This window comes from Purpureocillium takamizusanense, chromosome 1 (genome assembly GCF_022605165.1).
Source record: "Purpureocillium takamizusanense chromosome 1, complete sequence".
NCBI classification, from domain to species: domain Eukaryota; kingdom Fungi; phylum Ascomycota; class Sordariomycetes; order Hypocreales; family Ophiocordycipitaceae; genus Purpureocillium; species Purpureocillium takamizusanense.
Genome location: NC_063068.1, coordinates 5,977,371 through 5,998,149, shown reverse-complemented (window position 1 = coordinate 5,998,149; position 20,779 = coordinate 5,977,371). Strand labels below are relative to the sequence as shown.

General features: G+C 58.8%; 7 protein-coding genes across 12 annotated transcripts; 3 read left to right on the top strand and 4 right to left on the bottom strand.

Moving 5' to 3' along the window:
- The first annotated feature begins 221 nt into the window (after positions 1-221).
- On the top strand, positions 222-2,311 carry APN1 (DNA-(apurinic or apyrimidinic site) lyase). Of its 3 annotated transcripts, XM_047982773.1 has the most exons (3): positions 222-739; positions 831-1,442; positions 1,568-2,311. In XM_047982773.1, exons 1-3 carry the CDS (start codon positions 418-420, stop codon positions 2,011-2,013), a joined length of 1,380 nt encoding a protein of 459 aa, XP_047838739.1. In that variant the 5' UTR covers positions 222-417; the 3' UTR covers positions 2,014-2,311. The 3 variants fall into 3 exon arrangements, with proteins under 3 accessions (XP_047838739.1, XP_047838740.1, XP_047838741.1); XM_047982774.1 differs by having other exon boundaries at positions 222-1,442; positions 1,568-2,209; XM_047982775.1 differs by lacking the exon at positions 1,568-2,311 and having other exon boundaries at positions 831-1,565.
- Positions 2,102-6,254, bottom strand: BUB1 (Non-specific serine/threonine protein kinase). 2 transcript variants are annotated; one of them, XM_047982772.1, is made up of 3 exons: positions 5,084-6,254; positions 4,581-5,026; positions 2,102-4,526 (listed from the first exon to the last, which is right to left on the bottom strand). In XM_047982772.1, exons 1-3 carry the CDS (start codon positions 5,332-5,334, stop codon positions 2,416-2,418), a joined length of 2,808 nt encoding a protein of 935 aa, XP_047838738.1. In that variant the 5' UTR covers positions 5,335-6,254; the 3' UTR covers positions 2,102-2,415. The 2 variants fall into 2 exon arrangements, with proteins under 2 accessions (XP_047838738.1, XP_047838737.1); XM_047982771.1 differs by having other exon boundaries at positions 4,581-4,983.
- Positions 6,255-6,431: 177 nt separating this feature from the next.
- On the bottom strand, positions 6,432-8,882 carry ENO1 (Phosphopyruvate hydratase). 2 transcript variants are annotated; one of them, XM_047982769.1, is made up of 5 exons: positions 8,699-8,882; positions 8,078-8,238; positions 7,764-8,017; positions 7,616-7,707; positions 6,432-7,551 (listed from the first exon to the last, which is right to left on the bottom strand). In XM_047982769.1, the coding sequence occupies exons 2-5, from the start codon at positions 8,199-8,201 to the stop codon at positions 6,705-6,707; spliced, it is 1,317 nt and encodes a 438-aa protein (XP_047838735.1). In that variant the 5' UTR covers positions 8,202-8,238; positions 8,699-8,882; the 3' UTR covers positions 6,432-6,704. The 2 variants fall into 2 exon arrangements, with proteins under 2 accessions (XP_047838735.1, XP_047838736.1); XM_047982770.1 differs by having other exon boundaries at positions 8,078-8,882.
- A 630-nt stretch (positions 8,883-9,512) lies between these two features.
- Positions 9,513-10,892, bottom strand: PNO1 (pre-rRNA-processing protein pno1). The gene is made up of 2 exons (XM_047982768.1): positions 10,526-10,892; positions 9,513-10,467 (listed from the first exon to the last, which is right to left on the bottom strand). The coding sequence occupies exons 1-2, from the start codon at positions 10,596-10,598 to the stop codon at positions 9,701-9,703; spliced, it is 840 nt and encodes a 279-aa protein (XP_047838734.1). The 5' UTR covers positions 10,599-10,892; the 3' UTR covers positions 9,513-9,700.
- MDM31 (Mitochondrial distribution and morphology protein 31, mitochondrial precursor) lies at positions 10,662-13,656 on the top strand. The gene is made up of 2 exons (XM_047982767.1): positions 10,662-11,824; positions 11,884-13,656. Exons 1-2 carry the CDS (start codon positions 11,095-11,097, stop codon positions 13,287-13,289), a joined length of 2,136 nt encoding a protein of 711 aa, XP_047838733.1. The 5' UTR covers positions 10,662-11,094; the 3' UTR covers positions 13,290-13,656.
- Positions 13,657-13,679: 23 nt separating this feature from the next.
- On the bottom strand, positions 13,680-15,617 carry HCR1 (Translation initiation factor 3 subunit J component). The gene is made up of 4 exons (XM_047982766.1): positions 15,331-15,617; positions 14,999-15,093; positions 14,236-14,933; positions 13,680-14,180 (listed from the first exon to the last, which is right to left on the bottom strand). Exons 1-4 carry the CDS (start codon positions 15,350-15,352, stop codon positions 14,165-14,167), a joined length of 831 nt encoding a protein of 276 aa, XP_047838732.1. The 5' UTR covers positions 15,353-15,617; the 3' UTR covers positions 13,680-14,164.
- Positions 15,618-16,207: 590 nt separating this feature from the next.
- On the top strand, positions 16,208-20,704 carry SYR1_1 (Arginine--tRNA ligase). 2 transcript variants are annotated; one of them, XM_047982764.1, is made up of 13 exons: positions 16,208-17,917; positions 17,972-18,098; positions 18,157-18,218; positions 18,272-18,398; positions 18,453-18,691; positions 18,742-18,811; positions 18,891-18,932; positions 18,985-19,138; positions 19,199-19,256; positions 19,333-19,511; positions 19,573-19,722; positions 19,801-20,214; positions 20,288-20,704. In XM_047982764.1, exons 1-13 carry the CDS (start codon positions 17,627-17,629, stop codon positions 20,292-20,294), a joined length of 1,920 nt encoding a protein of 639 aa, XP_047838730.1. In that variant the 5' UTR covers positions 16,208-17,626; the 3' UTR covers positions 20,295-20,704. The 2 variants fall into 2 exon arrangements, with proteins under 2 accessions (XP_047838730.1, XP_047838731.1); XM_047982765.1 differs by having other exon boundaries at positions 16,208-18,098.
- The last annotated feature ends 75 nt before the right edge of the window (positions 20,705-20,779 follow it).

Genomic DNA, 20,779 nt, shown 5'->3' with positions numbered 1-20,779 from the left:
CGGGCGGGAGTTGATGCCCCTCGTGCGGGCTCTGTAATACAGACCGGTGTGTGATGGTTTAGGTGCCGACATTACTCTTATTAGCGAGACGTCAGCCGGCTGCATGGCGTGATGGCGGCCGCTGCTGTGTGTGGAGGACACAGGGCACTGTCCCAGCCCAGGTTGGTAATTGAAATTGATGTCACCTGACCGCGCGTTGAGCTTCTGCTCGCGCCACCACAGGCGCGTCAACTAACCGCAGGTGCTTCAAGTTGGTACGGTAGCTCAGGCCGACGACAAACCGCCTGTTCTCGTTTATTCTACCCCCTGGACAGCTGATTTTCCAGCCACCAACGTCACTCGACGACGTCAGGAACGCACAGGCACGCACGACCGTACGCCGTCTCGCACCAGCCTCGGCCGCCGCCTCGATTCAACATGGCCCGTTCGTCACCACGAAAGAAGCCTACAGTCAACTACAACGAGGGCGAAGCTCCCAAGCCGCTCGCCAGAGCCGTGGCAAAGGTCAAGAGCCTGGCTGCCAAGGCTACGCACAAGCGCAAGGCCGCCGCGGAAGAAGCAGACGACGGCGAGGTCAACGGCCACAGCAACGGCACACCCGCCGCGCCAGCCCCCAAGAAGCGCAGGACGGCCAAGGCCAGCAAGGACGAGCAGGGCGGGATGCCTCTCGCCGAGCGGACCGCCGTGGCGTCGCTGAAGAAGGCCATGTACATTGGTGCTCATGTGAGCGCCGCCGGAGGTACGTGAGACGTGTGCGAGCTGGATGGATAGATGAGTAGATTGGCAGAAGGGACCAAGCTGTTGAACACAGCAATAACTCGCTGCGCTAGGTGTCCAAAACTCCATCCCCAACGCCGTCCACATCGGCGCCAACGCCTTCGCCCTCTTCCTCAAGTCGCAGCGCAAGTGGGACAACCCGGCCATGACCGACGAGGCGCGCGACCTCTTCCTGCACAACTGCAAGGAGCACGGCTACGACGCCGGCGCCCACGCGCTCCCCCACGGCTCCTACCTCGTCAACCTGGCGCAGCCCGACGCCGCAAAGGCCGACCAGGCGTACGCGAGCTTCGTCGACGACCTGCGCCGCTGCGAGCAGCTCGGCGTGCGCCTGTACAACTTCCACCCGGGGTCCACGCTTGGTGACGCGAGGCCCGCCGCCGTGGCCCGCATCGCCGCCCAGCTCAACAAGGCGCACCGCGAGACGAGCAGCGTCGTCACCGTGCTGGAGAACATGGCGGGCGGGGGCAACGTCATCGGAGCCACGTGGGAGGACCTGCGGGACGTCATCGCCCTCGTCGACGACAAGGATCGCGTCGGTGTCTGCATAGACACGTGCCACGCCTTCGCCGCGGGCCACGACCTGCGCACGCCCGAGGCCTTTGACAAGACGATGGACGCCTTCAACGACGTTGTCGGCGCCAAATATCTCAAGGCCTTTCACCGTACGTTGACCACATGCCTCCAAGCTAAATCAAACCCCCCACCCCCTCCCTACCCACGCCCCTTAAGACCCGTCTCCGTCTGTTCACGTAGCTGACGCACGCACCCGCTCGCCCATGCGATGCAGTCAACGATAGCAAGGCGCCCTTCAACTCCAACCGCGATCTGCACGCCAACATCGGCACCGGCTTCCTCGGGCTGCGCGCCTTCCACAGCATCATGAACCACGACGCCTTCCGCGGCCTGCCCATGGTGCTCGAGACGCCCATCGACCGTAAGGGACCCGACGGCAAGTCGGTCGAGGACAAGCAGGTCTGGGCCGACGAGATCAAGCTGCTCGAGAGCCTCATCGGCATGGACCCGGACGGCGACGAGTTCCTCGCCACGGCCAAGAGGCTGCAGGCCGAGGGCGTGGGCGAGCGCAGTAAGATCCAGGACCAGGTGGACAAGAAGGTCGCCAAGGTCGCGAAGAAGGCCGGGGGTGGTGGCGCCGGCGCCGGGAGCAAGGCCAAGGCCAAGCCCAAGGGCAAGAGGAAGTCGAAGACGGAAACGTCAGACGACGAGACCGACTGAAGAAGAGGTCGTCACTGCTGGTGCGTGATATCAGGTCACAAATATGGCTCTCTGTACGATGGACGAGCAGTGAGGCGGGCACACGGCGTTCAAAGGCATGGCAAAATCCATTGTATAATAGCATACGACACACAAAAGCAGCTCAGGGTATTCATCGCAAATGCCGTCCAATAATAGCCAGATGCACTTTTCAGCTCGTCCCATCCAGCCTCGATCCGAAACGGTCCTTGGCCACAAAACAAGAAAGATTACGAAATGCGCGCGCCCCGGCTTTCTCAACATCCAAACCACGGTCCAGACCCTATGCATCATCGACGTCGTCATATACAGAGGGCGGCTATGAACAAAGACACCAACAAACAAACAAACAAACAGAAAAACGGAGTGAAATTCACCTCGAGCTCACTTGCGGCTCCTCGCATTCGCCTCGAGCCTGCCCACGAGGGAGCGCAGGCCCACGCCCCTCTCGCAGTTGGCCTCGAGCCACGACTCTATGCGCTCGCGCACGGCCCGCATGGACCGGAGCACGGGCATCCTGCCCGCGTCCTCGGCCTCGAGGTGCGACCCCGGGTTGAGGAGCACGTCGAAGCAGTCCGCCCAGAGGTCCGTCTGCCAGTAGCGCTTGAGGCTCTCGCGGATCCTGTACTTGCGGCCCGTCCTGCCCAGGCCGCCCTGGTCGCAGCGCGCCGTCTCGATGTACTTGCCGAAGAGGAGGCAGTGCACGATGCCCGCGAGGCCGTGGTAGTCAATCTGCCACGTCCAGGGGCGGCCCTCGCGCATCTCGGCGCAGTCCTGCGACGACGTCTTCCAGTCGGCGATGAACTCCACGTCGGGCGCGAACGCCTTCATGTCGATGCTGCGGCCAAAGTCGATGAGGACGACGCCCCTCGACGACCAGCCGCCGCCGCCGTCCGCCCTCCACTGCGTGGCCAGGGCTTGGTCCGCCGCCGCCGAGCCCAGCCGCAGCAGGCAGTTGTCGGGCTTCAGATCGCCGTGGAGCACGCCCTTGGCGTGCAGAGACTCCACAGTCCTCAGGAGCTCGATGGTGAAGAACATGGCCAGCTGCTCGTCCATGACGCCCGAGGGCTCCGCGCGGAAGAGGTTGACCACGTCCAACAGGGTACCGTCCGGATGATATGGCAGGAAGAGAAAGGCCTCGTCGCGGTAAAGATGCATCTCGTGTGCGTAAGAGAGACTGGCGCTGGCTCGATGCTGCGGGCCCAAGCGAGTATGCGCCACGCGCATCATATGGAACTCCCAGGCCGAAGGGGGCGCCTCCATCTTGAGGGCCTCGAGCTCGCCGCGATGATTCACGGCAAACGTGCCCTTGCCCATGGCCACAACGCAATTCTCGTCATCGTCTTGTTCGTGGGGCGCCGAGTTCTCAACCAGGTACACTGGTGCGAACGCCCCTGCACCCAACTCCCGCTTGACCGTGTACACGCTCCTCGTGCCCGGCAGATCGATGACGACAGGCTCTGGGACCGGGGTGGTCTTATCCGCACTGCCTCTGCTAGCTCTTGTCAGAGCTTTGGCGAACTTACGGATCTCGCCCCCGTGCTCATACTTTTCCTCACGGTGGTCGTGGAAACCGGCGTACGAGGCTAGCGGCGGCTGTATCTTGTCCAAGATCTCCAGGCGGATCAATTCATCCACGGGGTTGCACTGCTGTTCTTTGATGATGGGGCCCTTGGGCATGAGAGGTTTGGCTGAAGTCTTGAAGGGCGGAGCCGCAGCTTTTGGCTTCAGAGAAGCGGGAATCTTGGGAATCGGAGGCTCGTCAAACTCAGCATCCCGCAAGGGGCTGCTGAGCGGTTCCAGATCCAGGGGTTCGCGCACAGCGGGCGAAGCATCGTCGCCTTTGCACGGCGTCTTGAAGCGCGAATCGTCGTCGGCATCCACGTCCAGAGACACCTCTGTCCTCTCTGTGATCGGCGTCATGAACGGTAGTCGATTATTGGCCGCCTCGACCGGGTCCCTATACGGTCGCGTGGGGGGATCATAATCTTCGGGTGGAACTGGGACGAAGACGGTACGGGTTCGAGGAGGGGACGCTTCGTCGTCAGGCGTCTCGACGTCGGCGTCCTCTTGAGATGTGACTCGGTCCATTTGGTCATAGTCTTCCTTAGGCTTGCCTTCGTCGTGGGGTCTGGACACGTGTGTGTCGTCCTCTCCTTCTTCGCCCTCGTTGGCGTGGGCGCCAATGTCCGGGATATGTCTACGAGTTGAGAACTCGGACCATTCGCTCACGCTCTTGGCATCAGATGCCTCGTCTTCGGCGTTGTCAACGTGCCTCGTGGTGCCCGTGCTCTCGGCGTCAGTTGTGTAATCCCCATCAGTCTCGTAGTCGTCCTCGTCAGCGCTCTCCTCTTCATGGCCGACCGGCTTGAGCGGCGCATTGAAAATATCATATATGTCATCCGTGGCTGCCTTCGTGTGGAGGGTCATTGTTGGCTCCGAGGCTTGCTTCTTGCGCAGCTTGGGCCCCGAAGGAGAGTCGAGTTTCGCCTTGACTGTGATGGTGTCAGGATGCGCATGTTGGCGAAGAAGCGTCACGGATTACTTACTAATTTGCGTCTCGTTCATCTCCATAAGCTTCTTCTTCTTCCCAGCCCGGGGCTCACGAGGCGGCGGCTGAATGATGGCTCCGTTTTCGTCATAGACAGGGCCATCTTGCCGGACCACGAGCTTATCAACCATGTCGCTGCTGATTTCGTCGATATCGTGTAGCGCACGGTCAGGCTCTGCCACGATACTGCGGTCCACCGTCTCCTCATCCCAGGTGTGGTCGAGCCAGCCCCGGTTCGCGGCGACAATCTCCTCGAAACTCAGCTCCGTGCCTTGCTCTTCCGGAGTCGGGTAGATGGCCGCAAGGTCAACAAAGATGCATTCCTTCTTGCCCGTCTGCGGGTGCACCGTCACTTGATTCTTGGAAGGAACAACGACGATGTTGTTTATTTGAGATAGAGACTGAAATACACGAGAACGCCAATGCCAATAAAAGAAATTAGTTCTATTCAAATCAACATTTGGGCGTAAGATGAGAAGGGGCTCAAAGGGGAGGGCTTACCGGATCCCTAAACACGGCCATCTTTGCCGCGGCCGTGTTCTTCTTCCCTCCAGCCTTGAGCGTCTCTCCAACCCATGGCTTTGGCTCCATCGTGTTTTCTTTCTTGCGGTCGGCCAAGGAGCCGATGGTGTCCCAACCTTTCGAGCCCTCACTCCTCGACGAAAGGGGAGCCGGCTTCGCGTCGGCGTCAGAAAAGATGGCCAGCTTCGACTTGGCTGGCTTCGACGAGGGCCCAGACCCACCGATCCCATTCGTTTGCCGTGGCGCTTGCGGATCGACAGGCCGGGAAGCGGCCCCAAAGGGGTCCATTTTGGCCGCTAGAGCTGGTCGCATCGTAGGCAGCGCGGGTGACGACGGCTCGTCCGCGCCGTCAGGCTGCTGGGCGAGCCTCTCCTCAAACTCCTTGAACTTGCGCAGCAGCCGCTGGACTGGTCGGGCCTCGCGCTCGATGCCCAGTTTGTACACCTCACCCGCTTGCGCCCACCGGTCGGCGCCCTCGAGCCAGGCGGCGTACTCTTCGTAGAACAAAGCGAGGCCCTCTCCGATGCCGTGACGAGACAGGAACATGTACGTCTCACGCGGCGCGTCTGAGAAGAATTGGATGTAGTAGACCCAGAGCTTCAGGTAGCGCGGGTCGTTCTTGTACTGGGCTGAGCTGATGAAGGTCTTGGTCGCTCGCTCGAGCAGGGTATGCAGCTGGGACTGCGGCGTTGCCTGCGCCGATGGGTACGCGTCGAGCGTCCATCGGACGTACCGGTCAAACACATCGAGGGGATCGTCTGACTCGGAGATGTTCTGCACCTCGGCCTCGTACTCTGCGCGGATGCAGTCGTTGACGTTCTTCGTGTCTGAAGGCGTCGGCGTCGACAGCTTGTGCAGGGGCGAGGGCGAGTAGAGGTCGGCGAGCTTCTTCGCGGAACGGCCGCCGGGCAAGGACTGGATGTTTTCCTTGTGGCCCTCAATCACGTCGAAGTCGATGAGGTCCCCCGTGGCCGGCATGGTGGGCTGCTCTCTTGGCTCGTGACCAGCTCCTGCGGCGTTTCCTTGTATGTCGTGTCGTGTCGTGTCGTGTCGTGTCGTGTCGTGGATGGCGAGTCTATAGCCGAGGGTCGTCGCGATCGGGTTACGGGACTGGCTGATAGATGTTGACGCGCGCATGTGTCAGTGAGGCAGTGGGTGGGTTGATGAGATGGGTTTCCTAACCAGGTTTGTTATGCAAACCGTGTCGTTGCTGTGGTGACAGCCACAGTGGGTGCGCATCATCCTTAGTGCCGGATGGATGCTGGCGGGCGAGGCGGGCACTTGGCCTCCATGCTCCAGTTAGTCAGCGACCGCCCAAGTTCGTCCCTGCGCAGCCTGCCCGCGCTACTTCGTCCTCGTCTCTGATGAATTGCTCAGATGGATCACCAGTCGGCAGCAATGCAATCATCTTGCTTAAATTTCACTTTTGTTCATCGCTTCATCTGCAGTGTCCCTACTAGCTGCGACGTTCTTCTATCTACGTAGGCCAAATCCCGGGTTTCCTTTTGCTTCTTTTCAAAGGCACGCCCCTCGCAGGCCTCGGAGCGAACCTTGCAAGCGCCAGCTACATCCACGCTGCTCAAAACATGAGTAGCACCCTCTACAGGTTGACCGACGTGCGGAAGTTGGCGCCGGCGTAGACGGCCTGGTCGCCCAGCTCCTCCTCGATGCGGAGGATCTGGTTGAGCTTGGCCAGGCGCTCAGAGCGGCAGGGAGCACCCGTCTTGATCTCGCCAGATCGGATGCCCACGACGATGTCGGCAATGGTAACGTCCTCAGTCTCGCCGGAGCGGTGAGACACCATGACACCCCAGCCGTCGGCGTACGAGTCCTTGGCGGCCTGGATCGACTCGGTCAGGGTGCCGATCTGGTTGACCTTGAGCAGCAGGGCGTTGCAGGCCTTGAGCTCGATGGCCTTCTTGATGCGGAGGGGGTTGGTGACCGTCAGGTCGTCACCGACAATCTGGATGTTCTCCGACTTGTAGAAGTAGCTCCACGCCTCCCAGTCGTCCTCGGCGAAGGGGTCCTCAATGGAGACGATGGGGTACTTCTTGCAGAGGTCCGAGTACATGGCAGCGAGCTCCTCGTAGGTGATCCACTTGGTGGGGTCGCTGTCGGGGTTCTTGAAGTCGAGGTCGTACTTCTTCTCCTTCTCCTTGTAGAATTCGCTTGAGGCGACGTCCATGGCAATGTTCATCTTGCCAGTGTAGCCGGCCTTCTCAATGGCCTCAGTGATGAGGTCCAGAGCCTCGGCGGCGGTCTGGATATCGGGGGCGACACCGCCCTCGTCGCCAACGTTGCCGGCAGACTGGCCGTACTTCTTCTTGGCCAGGCTCTTCAGCTGCTGGTAGACCTCGGCACCCTGGCGCATGGCCTCGGAGAAGGAGGGGGCCGCGCTGGGGACGATCATGAACTCCTGGAAGGCAAGGCGGCCACCGGCGTGGGAACTGGGGAGCCGTCATTAGCACCTTGGTCTTACTTCTCGCAGGGAGTTCAGGGACATAGACTTACCCGCCATTGAGGACGTTCATGAAGGGAACGGGCAGGACGTAGGGCTTCTTGGTGCCCGCGAGGTCCGAGATATGGGCGTACAGAGGGACACCCTGCAAAACGCCATTAGTACTCGGCTGCGCCCGAGGACCGGCGAGGTTCCGCTCACCTTCTCAGCAGCACCAGCCTTGGCGATGGCCAGGCTGACGCCGAGGATGGCGTTGGCGCCGAGCTTGGTCTTGTTGGAGGTGCCATCGAGCCCGTTGAGGAAAGAGTCGACCTTGGACTGGTCCTTGACGTCGAGGTTCTCCTTGATCAGGGCAGGGCCAATGATGGAGTTGACGTTGTCAACGGCCTTGGTGACGCCCTTGCCGCCCCACTTGGACTTGTCGCCGTCGCGGAGCTCACATGCCTCGTGCTGGCCTAGAATTCTCGGTTACGCATTGCATCGGCACGGAGTGGCGGGTGAGGATCGGGACGAACCGGTAGAGGCGCCGGACGGGACAATGGCGCGGTGCAGGCCAGTCTCGGTAACGATGTCAACCTCCACGGTCGGGTTACCGCGGGAGTCGTAGACGGAGCGAGCGTGGACCTTGGTGATGGCCATCTTGTACAACTGTCGCTATCAAGGCGGTGGGCAGATTCTGGAGCTCGACGTCAGCATTCCGTTGTTTTGGCAGCGAGCCCAGGCGGCCAGAGCGCAGAGGGTTGCGGTGAGGTGGGATAGTGGGGGCGGGGCAGCAGCGTCAGTGGCAACGACAGCACCAGCAGCAGGCGCGGTGGCGGGCAGGAGCAGCACCGCTCGACTCGTCGTGAGACACAAGCTGGCGGGGTCAAGCTCTGAGGCGTGTGGCCACGCAATGCGCAGCGTCAACGACAAAAGGTCCGTAGTAGCCATACTGCAGCGACTCAATCGGCGGGTAGCCGGTGGTGTGCTCACGATATGCCTCACACGAGAGCTGCAAGCCGTGGCGGGGGGCTGTTGAGCGGCCAGCTGAGCTGTGGAGGGGCAACTCGTACGCCTTTGCAAACTGAGGGCGTGCGAGCATCGAGGGGTCGTCCAGAAGGGAGGGGCAGAGCAATTGGGATATAACACATACGCACCTGGGATTGAGGGTGGTGTGTGCAGTAGGAAATCTCGAGAACGCGGTCCCGAATGTTGTGATGCGAAGAGCAGAGTGTTTGTTGAGGATGGAAGAAGACGGATGGGGGGAGACAAAGGGAGCAGCAAGATGTTTTTGGCCAGCAGGCTCAATGGGCTTGTGGTGCCACTCACGCACTCTCTGGGCGGCGGGCACTGGTGGGTGCACTGAGCTGGAGGAGGAGGTGGTGGTGGTGGTGCCCGTGGGTGGACAGACAGGTAGGTGCTCCAGCAGCGTGCTCCCAATGCTGCGACCTGGCTGGCCCGGCAGGTCCATCCATGCCCGTCCGTGTCCACACCACAGGTCAGGTCTCCATACCTTCCTCTCCTCAGTAGGGTTCGCCCACCTCACCATTTGATGGGCCTAAGGTTGCTTGCCGGCAGCGGAGCTCGTCACGACGACGCACGTCGTCAGGGTGGGGCCTGGCGCCAGGCTAGGGTGCTTGCGGTTGACGCGAAAGAGAAAAAAAGGTCTCACGCCGGCGATAAGGCTTTACCTCTGACACGACGCTATTAGGCGGCCGCCTGTAGGTACTCTTCTAGTCGTAGCCGTGGACTCCTCCAGCCAAGTACAGGCTGTATCTGCCAGTGCACGATCAGCCCCTGCTCCCAAATCATGAGACTGTCCTGAGGCTCGGGCATTAATCGCACGCATCCGTTGTCGGACGGCGTGACTATTGCCGCCGCACTGATAAGGGTGCCCTGCTTCATATCCTGCGGCTGTCGCATCGCTTTGGCCTACTACACACCTGACTGACCGTGGTGTCTCCGAAGAACGTCCGTCGCCCAGGCATCCTTACTTTCTATTTGTAGGTGGTGCTACCAACATCATGTCAAAGCTATTCGTAAGATCCCCCTCCCGTGCATTGTATAGATGTATGCGAATGCTCCCCTCCCTAACGCCGGGAATACCATGAAACCGAAATAGAGGCAGACCGTAACCAAGCGCTTTCGTTCATGACGCATTAAAATCTCTCCTTCATCCTGGCTGCGACTGTCCTCAGGTTTCCGTACACCTTGCCCGGGGGCTTGCCCAGAATCAAGCTGACCACCGACTCGCGCGCCATATGGATGTTCTTGAAGCCACCCAAGATGTGAATCTTGGAGTCTGCGAGCACGATTCTCGTCCGGCTGGCGTTCTCAATGGCAAACTTGGTCTTGCCGTCCTTGCCGGCAATGCGGCCGATTGCGCGCGCCTGGCTGTCTCCGTGCATGGTCCTTACGTCCTTGATCTCGAATGTCTCGATGTAAAGGTCGTCCAGTCGCAAAAGAGCGACAGCATCGTCGACCTCGAAACCCAGGGTAAATGCCTTGACAAAGTCCTCGCCCTTTTGCAGCGCCCCCGTGTCCACAGTATGCTTCGACGTGCGCAGCTCCACCGTCTTGCGCTTAATGTTCATCCGGCACTGCAGCTTGAGGTGCTCGACGAGTGGCGGGTAGATGGACGGCCACGCCTGCTTGAGGGGCGTCATCCGGTGAGGCGGCACCGGGACTTTGCGAGTTTCCACCCTAGTTACAGGGTCCTGAGAAAGTATTAGCCTGCAAGCACCTCGAAATATAAATAGGAATGCCGGAGATGCTGGTCGTACAATATCCCTGGCGGGCGCAAATCGTGGCCGGCCCTCCTCATCGATCGCCATGGCGTCGTCGCCGTCCGGATCCTGCGGTGCCGCGGATGGCGCCTCTGTAGGAATGGCATCCTGTGCATCGAGCAGAAACTCATCGTCGTTCTCTGAATCTTGTGTCAGCCCGTGGCCGAGTTGGAGCCCTTGCATCAAGACGGTCCTTACCCTGCTCGTCAAGAGACACCTCGGGCTGGAGCGGGGTCTCTTCCGCCTTTTTCAAGGCCGTCGGTGCGGGCATCGTCGCGGACTGCAGTGTCGAGTCCAGGGGCCGACAGGTTCTGGAATGAAAGGGGGGAATATAGACGGCAGTCTGAGCGGGAGCGAGGGTGCGCTTGCGGAATCGCAGAAACCTCGTCTCTTGGCGATTGAAACGGTCGGGTCGATGAAGAATTGACAGGGTCCAAGACGTCCACCGCCAATTCGCCCTGGCGGTTCTGCCACCTGCCCACCCACCTCTCGCTCGAAAATTTGTGGTGGCTTATCGGGGCTTATCGATTGGGCTGGCCCACCACTGCCCGTTCCAAGGTTCCAGACGACCAGTGCCGGTAGTAGGTAGGAGCAGTAACTACTAGGTAGCACCTCCATCCAGTGGCGCGTCATGGATCGACTTTTATAAGCTTCCACCACGTCCAGCTGGCGACCAGGACCAAAACGACACCTCTCGCCACGGGGACACTGCCATCCCCTACCTATCGGTGCATTGTCTTTGCAGACAGGCGCCATGAGCTGGAAACATGACTAAGGGCTTCCCTTCCTGGCTGATCGGAAGCCGCTCCGTCGCAGCGATCCAGCCTCCTCGAATTGCGGGCGGCTTCGGCTTCATGCGCGGCAAGCTCCTGCAGATCCCAGGCCGATTATCGCCATCCGCGGCGGCATTTCAACGATCATCGTCATATCGAAGCTTACACGACCTATATAGGCCTTCTTTGGGGCTCGCACATTCCGTCTCTTCGTCGAGGCGCCTTGAGCCGCCCAGATGGGCGCCCCCGGTTGCCGATGAACGCAACGGCCGCGGCTCCAGCGTTGGTTCAAAATGGCGCTTGCAACACCGCTCATACGCCTCATACGAACAAAAACATACCCCGAAGCCGAATCCGGATAGGCAATCGACACCACTCGGTCATGACGATAAGCATGCCAAACTCGCGACGGGCCCGGGGGACGTAGGTGGTCCCAACGCTGAGCCTGAGTCGATCGCCGCCTCCGTATCCAAGTACCTTCATCTGCCCAAGATGCCGCATAGACCTTCCAAGGAGGAGCTCTTGGCTGCTGCCAACGGTTTCTGGGAACGAGTGCGGGTTCGGTTCAAGTGGATGTCTATCAGAAGCATGAGGCCCTGGAACGCTGATGAGTGGGGGGCATTTGTGTCGTGGTTCATGCTTGGCCACCTGGTGTGGATTCTTGTCGGGACCACGACATTCTTCTCGCTGCTCATCTTCTCCATCAATACGGTGTTCGCTCAAGGTACGAATCGTGTCTCTATCCCATTGACCCAAACCAAAGTTAACCGTCGCCGCTATTAGAAACACTAGCAAAATGGGTCGGCGACTACCTGACCCAGTCCGCCGGCGTGACGGTGGTTTTCGAGTCGGCTATTGTACCCAAATGGAAAAACGGCGTGATAGCCTTTCGCAACGTCTTCGTCTCGAGGCGCCCCGGGCAGATCGAGTCGTCAGTAAGCAAGGGATCGTCCGACGCCGCTGCGGTTGCTGCCGCAGGCCGACAGGCTCAGCTTGCTGGCTCGGATGACGCAGAAGACGATGGAAACTACACCCAGTTTGACGTGACCATCGCCAATGTCAACGTCACGCTGTCCTTTATCAATTGGTGGAGCGGCAAGGGTCTCCTGAAAGACGTCGAGGTCACCGGGGTACGCGGAGTCCTCGATCGGACCTCGGTCGTGTGGCCCGTGGAGCAAGTCGACCCTCTTTCCTATCGACATACCCACGAACCCGGGGACTTTGAGATCGAGTCGTTCAAACTCGAAGATCTCCTCCTGACCATCCACCAACCAAACGGCTTCCGGCCGTTCTCCGTCAGCATCTACTCGTGCGAGCTGCCACAGCTACGAAAACAGTGGCTTTTTTATGACTTCTTGTCGGCCAATCACATGTCGGGGTCATTCGACGGGTCTTTGTTCACGATTCACCCTCGACAGGTTCATGGTGTGGTGTCGAGCAATGGCCAGGGGGCCATGCTTGGCGTGGGAGAGCCTAGTGCCTGGAAAAAGTTCAGCAGGCTGAGGATAGACGGCCTGAAAATCGATCATCTCAACCGTGGTGTGGAGGGTCCTTTTGGATGGATCTACGAAGGCAACGTCGACATTGTTGCCGACGTCATGTTCCCGGCCGACACGGATGAAGGCATCACGAAAGTCATGTCTGACTTTTACGACCAACTAGAGGAAGCCGTCATCTCGAATCGGGCTCGCTTCCTGCAAAAGGCCGCGGACACGGCGCCGGATATCTTACGGTCTGGCCACCTGTCTGAAGCATCTGGCCAGGCCCTTGACGAGCAGCCGGTTGAAGATGGTGGCGAGGGCGAGCAGGAGGAAGAGGACCGCCGGTACCTCATCATGGACATGCGGATTCACCTCAACGACGTCAAGGCAGCCGTGCCGCTTTTCACCCGCGACATATCCTACATCAACCAGGCGCTCGTGCGGCCCATTGTCGCCTACATCAACGCCAAGAAGACGTATATACCCATCGCTTGCCGCATCGTCAAGCGACTCAGCGACTTTGACGGCAGCTGGACCGTGTTCGACTGCGGCCTCATGGACGACGCGTCGGCGGAGTCGTACGAGGCGTTCGCAAAGGACGTCGAGGACCAGCAGAGCCGCGTCCGGCGCTTCAAAAAGGTGGGCTTCTGGACGCTCTCGCTCGCCGTGCACGCTCTCTTCATGGGCATGGCGGGCAACGTGGTCTAAAAGTGTCGCGGCGTCATTCACCATCATCAGGCCGCCACGCTTGACATGGATGGCATTTTCTCTACTCTTGGGTTGCTTGTGAGGAGGCGCGAGGTGGCGGCCGGCCATGGCGTGGTTGCCGCAACAGGCGTGCGAGGAACATGTACAGCAACAATAGGTGGGACTGAGAGCTCGTGCTCTTGACAGGCGTTTCTGCATGGCGTTTGGGCGAATTAGCACGTCTCCCGCGTATGCTTGGAAGGCGTAATCATGACTGGCGTCTGTATAGTAGGGTCGAGTGTGGGCAATGGCTTCTTTAGTGATCTGATACCCTAGCTTTATACGCGCTGACACGAACATGAATTCAATAATGAAGCTGTCCTTCAAACAAAATAGTTTTGCTCTGGTGGTGTCATGTAAATGGTGATCAATTTCAGGCCGAGTTGCTTTTGCATTCTAATCCTGGTCACATTTCCCCCTTTCAAGCATGTCCTTACTGCTGTCGTGGTCCCTGCTGTAGGAGGGAGACGGCAGCCATAAGCCGAGCAACAGTCTGCCGTTTGCCCTCTGACAAGAATTCATCTATAAATGCCCCCAGTTCCATGCGAGCACCTCTCATTACATGCTCAAGTCACGCCCCCACCGCCATCCGCATCTCTCGGCCCCTCGTTGTTGCTTGTGTTGGAGGCTGGCGTCGGCATCATAGTCGGAGCCTGAGCCGGAGTGTGGATAGGCGCAAGGCCATTCTAAAATGCCCCATGTCCATCCCTGCCCGCGTGACGCTGCTGGGCAGGCTGATATTGACGCGAACCGACACCTGATTCGAATCGAGTACGTTGATGTCATATGCCAGCGACGAGGGGGCAAGCAGCCAAGTGTGAAACCCTTTGGTTGCTTCACATGAAGTCATCACTGCAGAATATGTTAGCAAGTGCAGGCATAGAGTAAAGGACCGGGCCCAACTTACTCCCCAAACGCTTCTTCATCATAGGTGGAGACGTCCGTTGTGTTGGGGCGGCTGGTGACCAGAGACGTCTTGGTCTTGGCGGCCTTGGACTTCTTGCCGCCCTTGTCGGCAGCCTTCTCGTCCTTCATCTTCTCGTTGCTCAGACGAGTCAAGGCGCTAGCAACCTTCTTCACCTGGTCGCTGTTCATCTCCTTGGCCAGCTCCCTCACGAACTCTTCGAGAAAAAGGCCATAGTGGGCCTTCTTGCCGTTGCCGGAAATGATGGGAGCAAGGGTGGTGCGCATCTGCTCGAACTGCTTCTTGGTCTGAGGGTTAAAAAGCGGGAGAGCAGCCAGGTTCACGGTGTTGGTGGGATCCTTGGAATCGACGACGACGGCGGCACCAATCGTAGGAGCCTTTCGGCCGCTGTTGAGGCCCACGGTACCGAAAAGATCCTCTGCATGTCGGAGGTCGGCCTCCTGTTCGGTGCGGCGCAGGCGCTCACGGCGTTCGGCCTCGGTCTCGTCGTCTTCCTCGCTCTCCTCACCCTCCTCGGCACGCTGGCGGGCCCGCTCAGCCTGGTGACCGGCGATGCGCTCGGCTTTGCTCTTCTTGTTCGCGGCGGCTTCGGCGGCGAGCTTGGCCTTGGTTTCGGCGGCCTTGCGCTCCTTCTCGCGCTCTACTTCGGAATCCTCGGCGGCGTCCCACGACTCGAGCACCTATATGGGACATGGGGGTCAGCGCGAACAGGCGCAGTCTTGAAGGAGTAGGGTCCAAGGCTTACATCGCTATCGTCCTCTTCGTCGCCGAACTGGCGGCGGCGGGCGGCATTGATAGGAGGCGAGGAAGGAGGAGTGCTAGAGTCGGACTCCTCTTCGTCTGTGGTAAAGTAGCGGTCAGCAAGATGCGACTAGGATACAGACAAGCCGGCATGAGCGTGCTATGCCGGGATTGCATGCAGTCGATCCCCACTGCAGCGCATCGGTTGGGCAGCGGAAAGGCCTCCGTAAGGGCGGCATTCTAAACTACTGCGATGGACGTGTTTGCGTCCGCGCGACGACGGAATTGGGAAGAGGAGCAGAGGACAGAACGTCGGGGGCTGTTGGCAAGGCTTACCCCACTGTTTTTTGGCAGGCATGATGTCGGTCGATCGAAGCGGATGTCGTCGGACGCTGGATTCTGGCGATGGGGAGGGCGGTCGCAATTGTGCACAGTGGACAGTGGACGGGCGGCGGCGTAGACGAGGTTTTGTCTTGGAGAGTGGCGGGTGGAAAGTCGCAAGAAGACTACAGAGGGGGCGGGCAAGAGAAAAGACCAGCAGCAGGCTCGGCGGAGGTGGATTTTTTCTGGCCGTGTGCGCGGCGGGCGGTTTCGCGCGGGAGGGAAGGAAGGGAGGGAGGGAGGGGAGGGGAGGGAGGGGCGCGTCAGGCAGCTGCCACAGTTAGTTGTTGTCCGCCCGATTACTACCTGTACATTGACTGCTGCGCGCCGCCACACTACCTGTACCGCTAGGTACCTTGGAAGTACGAACGCAACTCATTTTCCCAAGGTTCCTACTTACCTTAGTAAGGTACTAAGGTAGAGATGCTACAGGTGCTATAGTTGGCACAGTACTACTAGGTACTAATGGTGTAGGAATCTCAGAAGGCAATGTCAGTTGGGGCGTCCTGGCAGAAGAATGGACCATCCATACACGCACAGCACGGGGAGCCGGGGAGGCGGGCATGTGAAATGGATGGCTGCTCCTTTTAGGCGTCCGCTGACGTCGGTCGGGCAGTCAGGTCCGTGACGCCGCCTTGCAAGTTGGCTTGCCTAGTAGACGTACAGTATGTATACTTTGTACTACTGCACGTGCACGTGGGCGGCCAGCTCAGCGGCCCAAGATCGAATAGCAGGTACCTGATGATACCTGCAAGGTGAAGACGGGAAGGCGCAGCTAATATAAAGCAAGGCATACGAAGTATTGGCGTGCCGGAAAACGTACAGCAGTGGAGGCAGGTGGTACTTGGTTGGGTGCGGGCTACAACACGCCAGCCAGCATCGCAAAATCCCGTCCTTCATCCCGTCCATTGTTCTCCGTACAACAGGTCCATACAATAAAACTTGACTACCGCCCGTCCCGTCCCGTCCACCTAGCAGTCCCTTATACTAGGTAGCCTGTGCACTTCGCCCTATACATATGGATCAAGGACTGTATCTCTCGCAGCCTCACTCCGCCTTACGCGCACTCGGCACGACGCTGTCCTTGTTTCCCGACTGAGCCTGACGCCTGGGGTGCGATACTGCCCCCGAAACCTTCTTGCATACCACCGCCGACAGTCGATTGCTTGAGGTTCGACGTGTGCGATGACGAGGCGAGGCCCATGCGTGGCAGGCAACCGACGTCAGAGGAGGGGAGTCACACATGCGCTGGAGACGCCGGGTGAGCCCGGGTATCCGGATGCCCAGCCCGTCAGGTTCTCACTCACACATCACTCGGTTACGAATGGTTGCTGTCTGTTTGTTCGGCCATGATGCATTAGGCCCGATGTGATGCAGATGGACATTTGCCCAATGCCCACATCCGTGTGACGCACGCATCTCACGCACAGGCAAAAAAAAAAAAAAAAGGGAGGCGGCTCCAGCCTTGAGTCACCACACACACCCTGTGAGCCCAAGAAGCAACGCATGCACGAAGCAAGGGGCCGGGTCCCAGACTAGGCCCTCGATTTGTTTTGTCATGTCAAGCATCCGTGCGACATGTTGCGACGCCGTCCGTGGATGTATACATAGGACCCGACACCTCCACCAATTTCTCTGACAGGCGCACAAGCGTTTGGCGGAGACGACGGGGTTTCTCTCCTACGATTATACATAGTGTCTAGGAAGTGGGCAGTCCCATCTTGACGACGCAGCTCGAAGCGACAGGACCCATGGGACGCTAGCGACTCCATTTGCGCTGCTTGAACGAGTGAGGGCAAGGACGCGACACGCGACATCGTGACGCGGATTGTAAAATATACTTCAACGCAAAGAGAAGGGGCCAAAGAACCCAGTGCATCCACCGTCTGGAAATCTTTCAACGGCCTTGTACGAATTGTGACGATGGATAGCCATCACCAAACCTGTAGCGATGTCGGCTTCAGTGGGAGTCAGCTGATAAAAGTTGATGGTTTGAGTCACAGACTTTAGTGTATTCCACCGCAGTGCAAAACCAGCCTCTAGGCTCTACGTTCGCAAAACAAACTCGCATCGAATCGTCAAACCTGAACGACTGCAAACTGACCCTGGAAGAGCTCCAAACCATTCTTACGCCCCTCTAGCGTTATTCATATCGTTGCTCAAACGGCTTCCCGGCTTAGCCACTCGCACCGAGCAACTGGCGGAAGACGTCGTCCTTGAATCCTCATCAAACACATCGGCATATATCACAATGGCTCGAAAAACAGTCATGGAATTATTCGCCCAGCGGATTAAAAACCTATCGCTGGATAGTGTTACAAAGTCCTTCCCCCACGCTCACCCAGACGTCAACCCCCTCGACCTGTACAGGGCACACTTGAGTACCGTGCTGGCGGGAATCTCGGGCGTCTCCGCTTCCTCTCTATATTCGGTCGTCATGCGCACCCAGGGCCTCGACAAGGGTGACTTCATCATTGCCGTGCCGGCACTCCGACTCAAAGGGTCCAAGCCAGACGTCCTAGCCAATGAATGGGGTGCAAGCGTGAGAATGACTTTCGAAACCTATAATGAGGCGAATGCTAACTCGGAGAGGTAGTTTCCCACCGACGATGCCCTCTTCGCGAAACCCGTAGTTAATGGCTCCTTCATGTCGTTCTTCGTCAAGGCCGAGCCCCTCTCGTCAATAGTACTACCAATGGTCCGCCAGGGAGGAGTCGGTTATGGTAGGCCCTGAATTGGAGAATCAACTTGAAGAGACCCTCGGTGCTAACAAACGCTCAGGCCGAAATGACTTTGGGGGGTTGAAGGACCCCGAGGACCCGAGCAAGGGACGGAAACGAATAGTGCGTAACCCTATATAGATGTTACTAGCAATATTCGTACTGATGCAGCCCAGATTGTTGAGTTTAGCTCGCCCAACGTCGCCAAGCCGTTCCACGCCGGACACATCCGGTCCACCATAATTGGAAGTTTCACGGCCAATGTATATGAAGCCAATGGATGGGAGGTTCTCAGGATCAATTGTGAGTTTCCTTTCTCGAGCACGGAGATAGAGCTGTGACTGATGCTGGCGAAAGATCTCGGCGACTGGGGCAAGCAATACGGCTTGCTCGCCGTGGCGTACGAACGTAACGGGAGCGAGGAAGAGCTGAAGAAGAATCCCATTGATCACCTCTTCAAGCTCTATGTGCAGATCAACAAGGACATGAAAGAGGAAAACGAAACGATCAAGGCCAAGAAAGAGGCTGGCGAAGACGTCAGCGAGCTCGAGGCGAACAGTCTGGATGAGCAGGCGCGAAATTACTTTCGACACATGGTATTTGGTATCCTCCCTTGACACAAATGCTGCAACTAAAACTGGGGCAGACCGATCGGGATGAGCAGACACTGGCACAGTGGCAGCGGTTTCGAGACCTCAGCATCGCGCGATATCAAGGTGAGCCTTGATGTGTTCCTAACGAGCCATGGCTGGAATGGTTCGTAGGTAGCACGAAGCGCTGACGTTGCTCCGACAGAAACATATTCGCGGCTGGGCATTCACTTCGACGAATACAGCGGTATGTATTCGAGCGATCGGCATGAAAACAGTTTGCTAAGTTTGCTTCTCAGGGGAGAGCCAAGTCAGCGAGGAGTCCATGTCGAAGATGGCCGAGCAGCTCAAGGCGAAGGGGGTTACCCGGGAAGATAATGGCGCCGTGCTTGTTGACTTTACACAGCTGCTGCCCGGCAAGGAGGGCAAGCAACTGGGAATCACCCTGGTCCGGTACGTCCGTGGCTTGCCCCTTACTGGCCTGGACTGTGCATCGTTGCTGACGACTTTCAGAAAGAAGGATGGCACAGCTCTATACCTCACGCGAGATATTTGCGAGCTCCTCGGTCGAGTAAGTGGTCGACTTCTAGAATCCTGCATGAGTTCGGCACCGACAATCGTCGTCTGACACCACCACACTTCCGCAGTATGAAAAGTACAAGTTTGACCACATGATTTACGTGGTGGGGGCGGCTCAAAACCTGCACCTGAGCCAGCTTTTCAAGCTCGTGGAGCTCCTGGGGCATCAAGATGTCGCCAAGAGGTGTCAGCACGTCAATTTCGGCCTCGTGCGGGGGATGAGCACCAGGAAGGGAACGGCCAAGTTGTGAGCGAAACTTCCCCCGGCTGCCAGCCGCTCAGCCAAGCTAATTGTTGTGACGGCGTAGCTTGGACGACATCTTTGCAGACTGCGCCGATTACATGCACGAGAAGATGAGGCAGAACGAGGCAAAATACGCTCAGATAGAGAACCCCGAGGCGACGGCCGATATATTGGGTATCAGTGGCGTCATGGTCCAGGACATGAGTGGGAAGAGGTTCGTCGTGGCCTCGATGCAACCTAGATTGTGAAAATATTGTGGCAGTACGAAGTATATGACTGACGGCTGTACTAGGATCAATGACTACGATTTCAACATGGACGCCATGACGTCGCTCGAGGGCGATACGGGGCCGTATCTGCAGTACGCCCACGCGCGACTCTGCTCCATCAAGCGCCGGGCGGCCCTGTCCGAGGAAGACCTGGACGGCGCGGACCTCGCCCTGCTCACGGAGGCGCACGCGACAAACGTGGTGCGCATGTTGGCGCAGTGGCCAGATGTGGTGAAGAACGCGCTGCGGACGCTGGAGCCGACGACGATCCTGACCTACTTGTTCAAGACGGCACACGTCGTGAGCAGCAGCTACGACCAGCTCCAGGTCGTCGGCAGCGAGCGGGAACTGATGCGGGCGCGCATGGCGCTCTACGACGCCGCGCGGATCGTGCTCGCCAACGGAATGCGCGTTCTGGGCTTGACGCCGCTGGAGAGGTCAGTGCCGCGGGGACCCGCGCCGTGCCGGGGAAACGAACGAGCATATCCACTGACATAAAACTTTTGCCAGGATGTAACGAGTCGAGTCTGCTGTGCCGCACGAAGAAGCACAACAACAAGGAGGCCCAGGCCGGGGGGGGGGCGCCACGCCGTTGCTAAACAAGCCATGTGGCAGAAGACGGGAGCGCGGGAGACGTGCATGATGGTGGTATGGATGGAAGGAAAAAACCAGTGAGTGGCATAAAGGTATCATCAGCCCTGTCAGTCAGTGGCCGCGTTGCTCGGAAAGCCGCGCCGGGGCGGCGGGGCGGATGCCGGAGATGGTTCGGAGTGGTGGGGCCGGGAAATGGGCCGACTCCCGGCCGCACCGCGCCGCGGAGGTGCGTTGCTCGCTTGGCTGGGCATCGACCGACCGGCTTGGCGAGGGAAAAAAAGTTTATAGAATGGAGTCGTACGTACGTACGTACATGCGTGCTCCGAATTGCAAAAGCACCGCGGTCAGCGTCAGCCGAAGGGGCCAGAACAAATTTCTCCATCCAGGATGTAGCCTGTTGATGGTGAT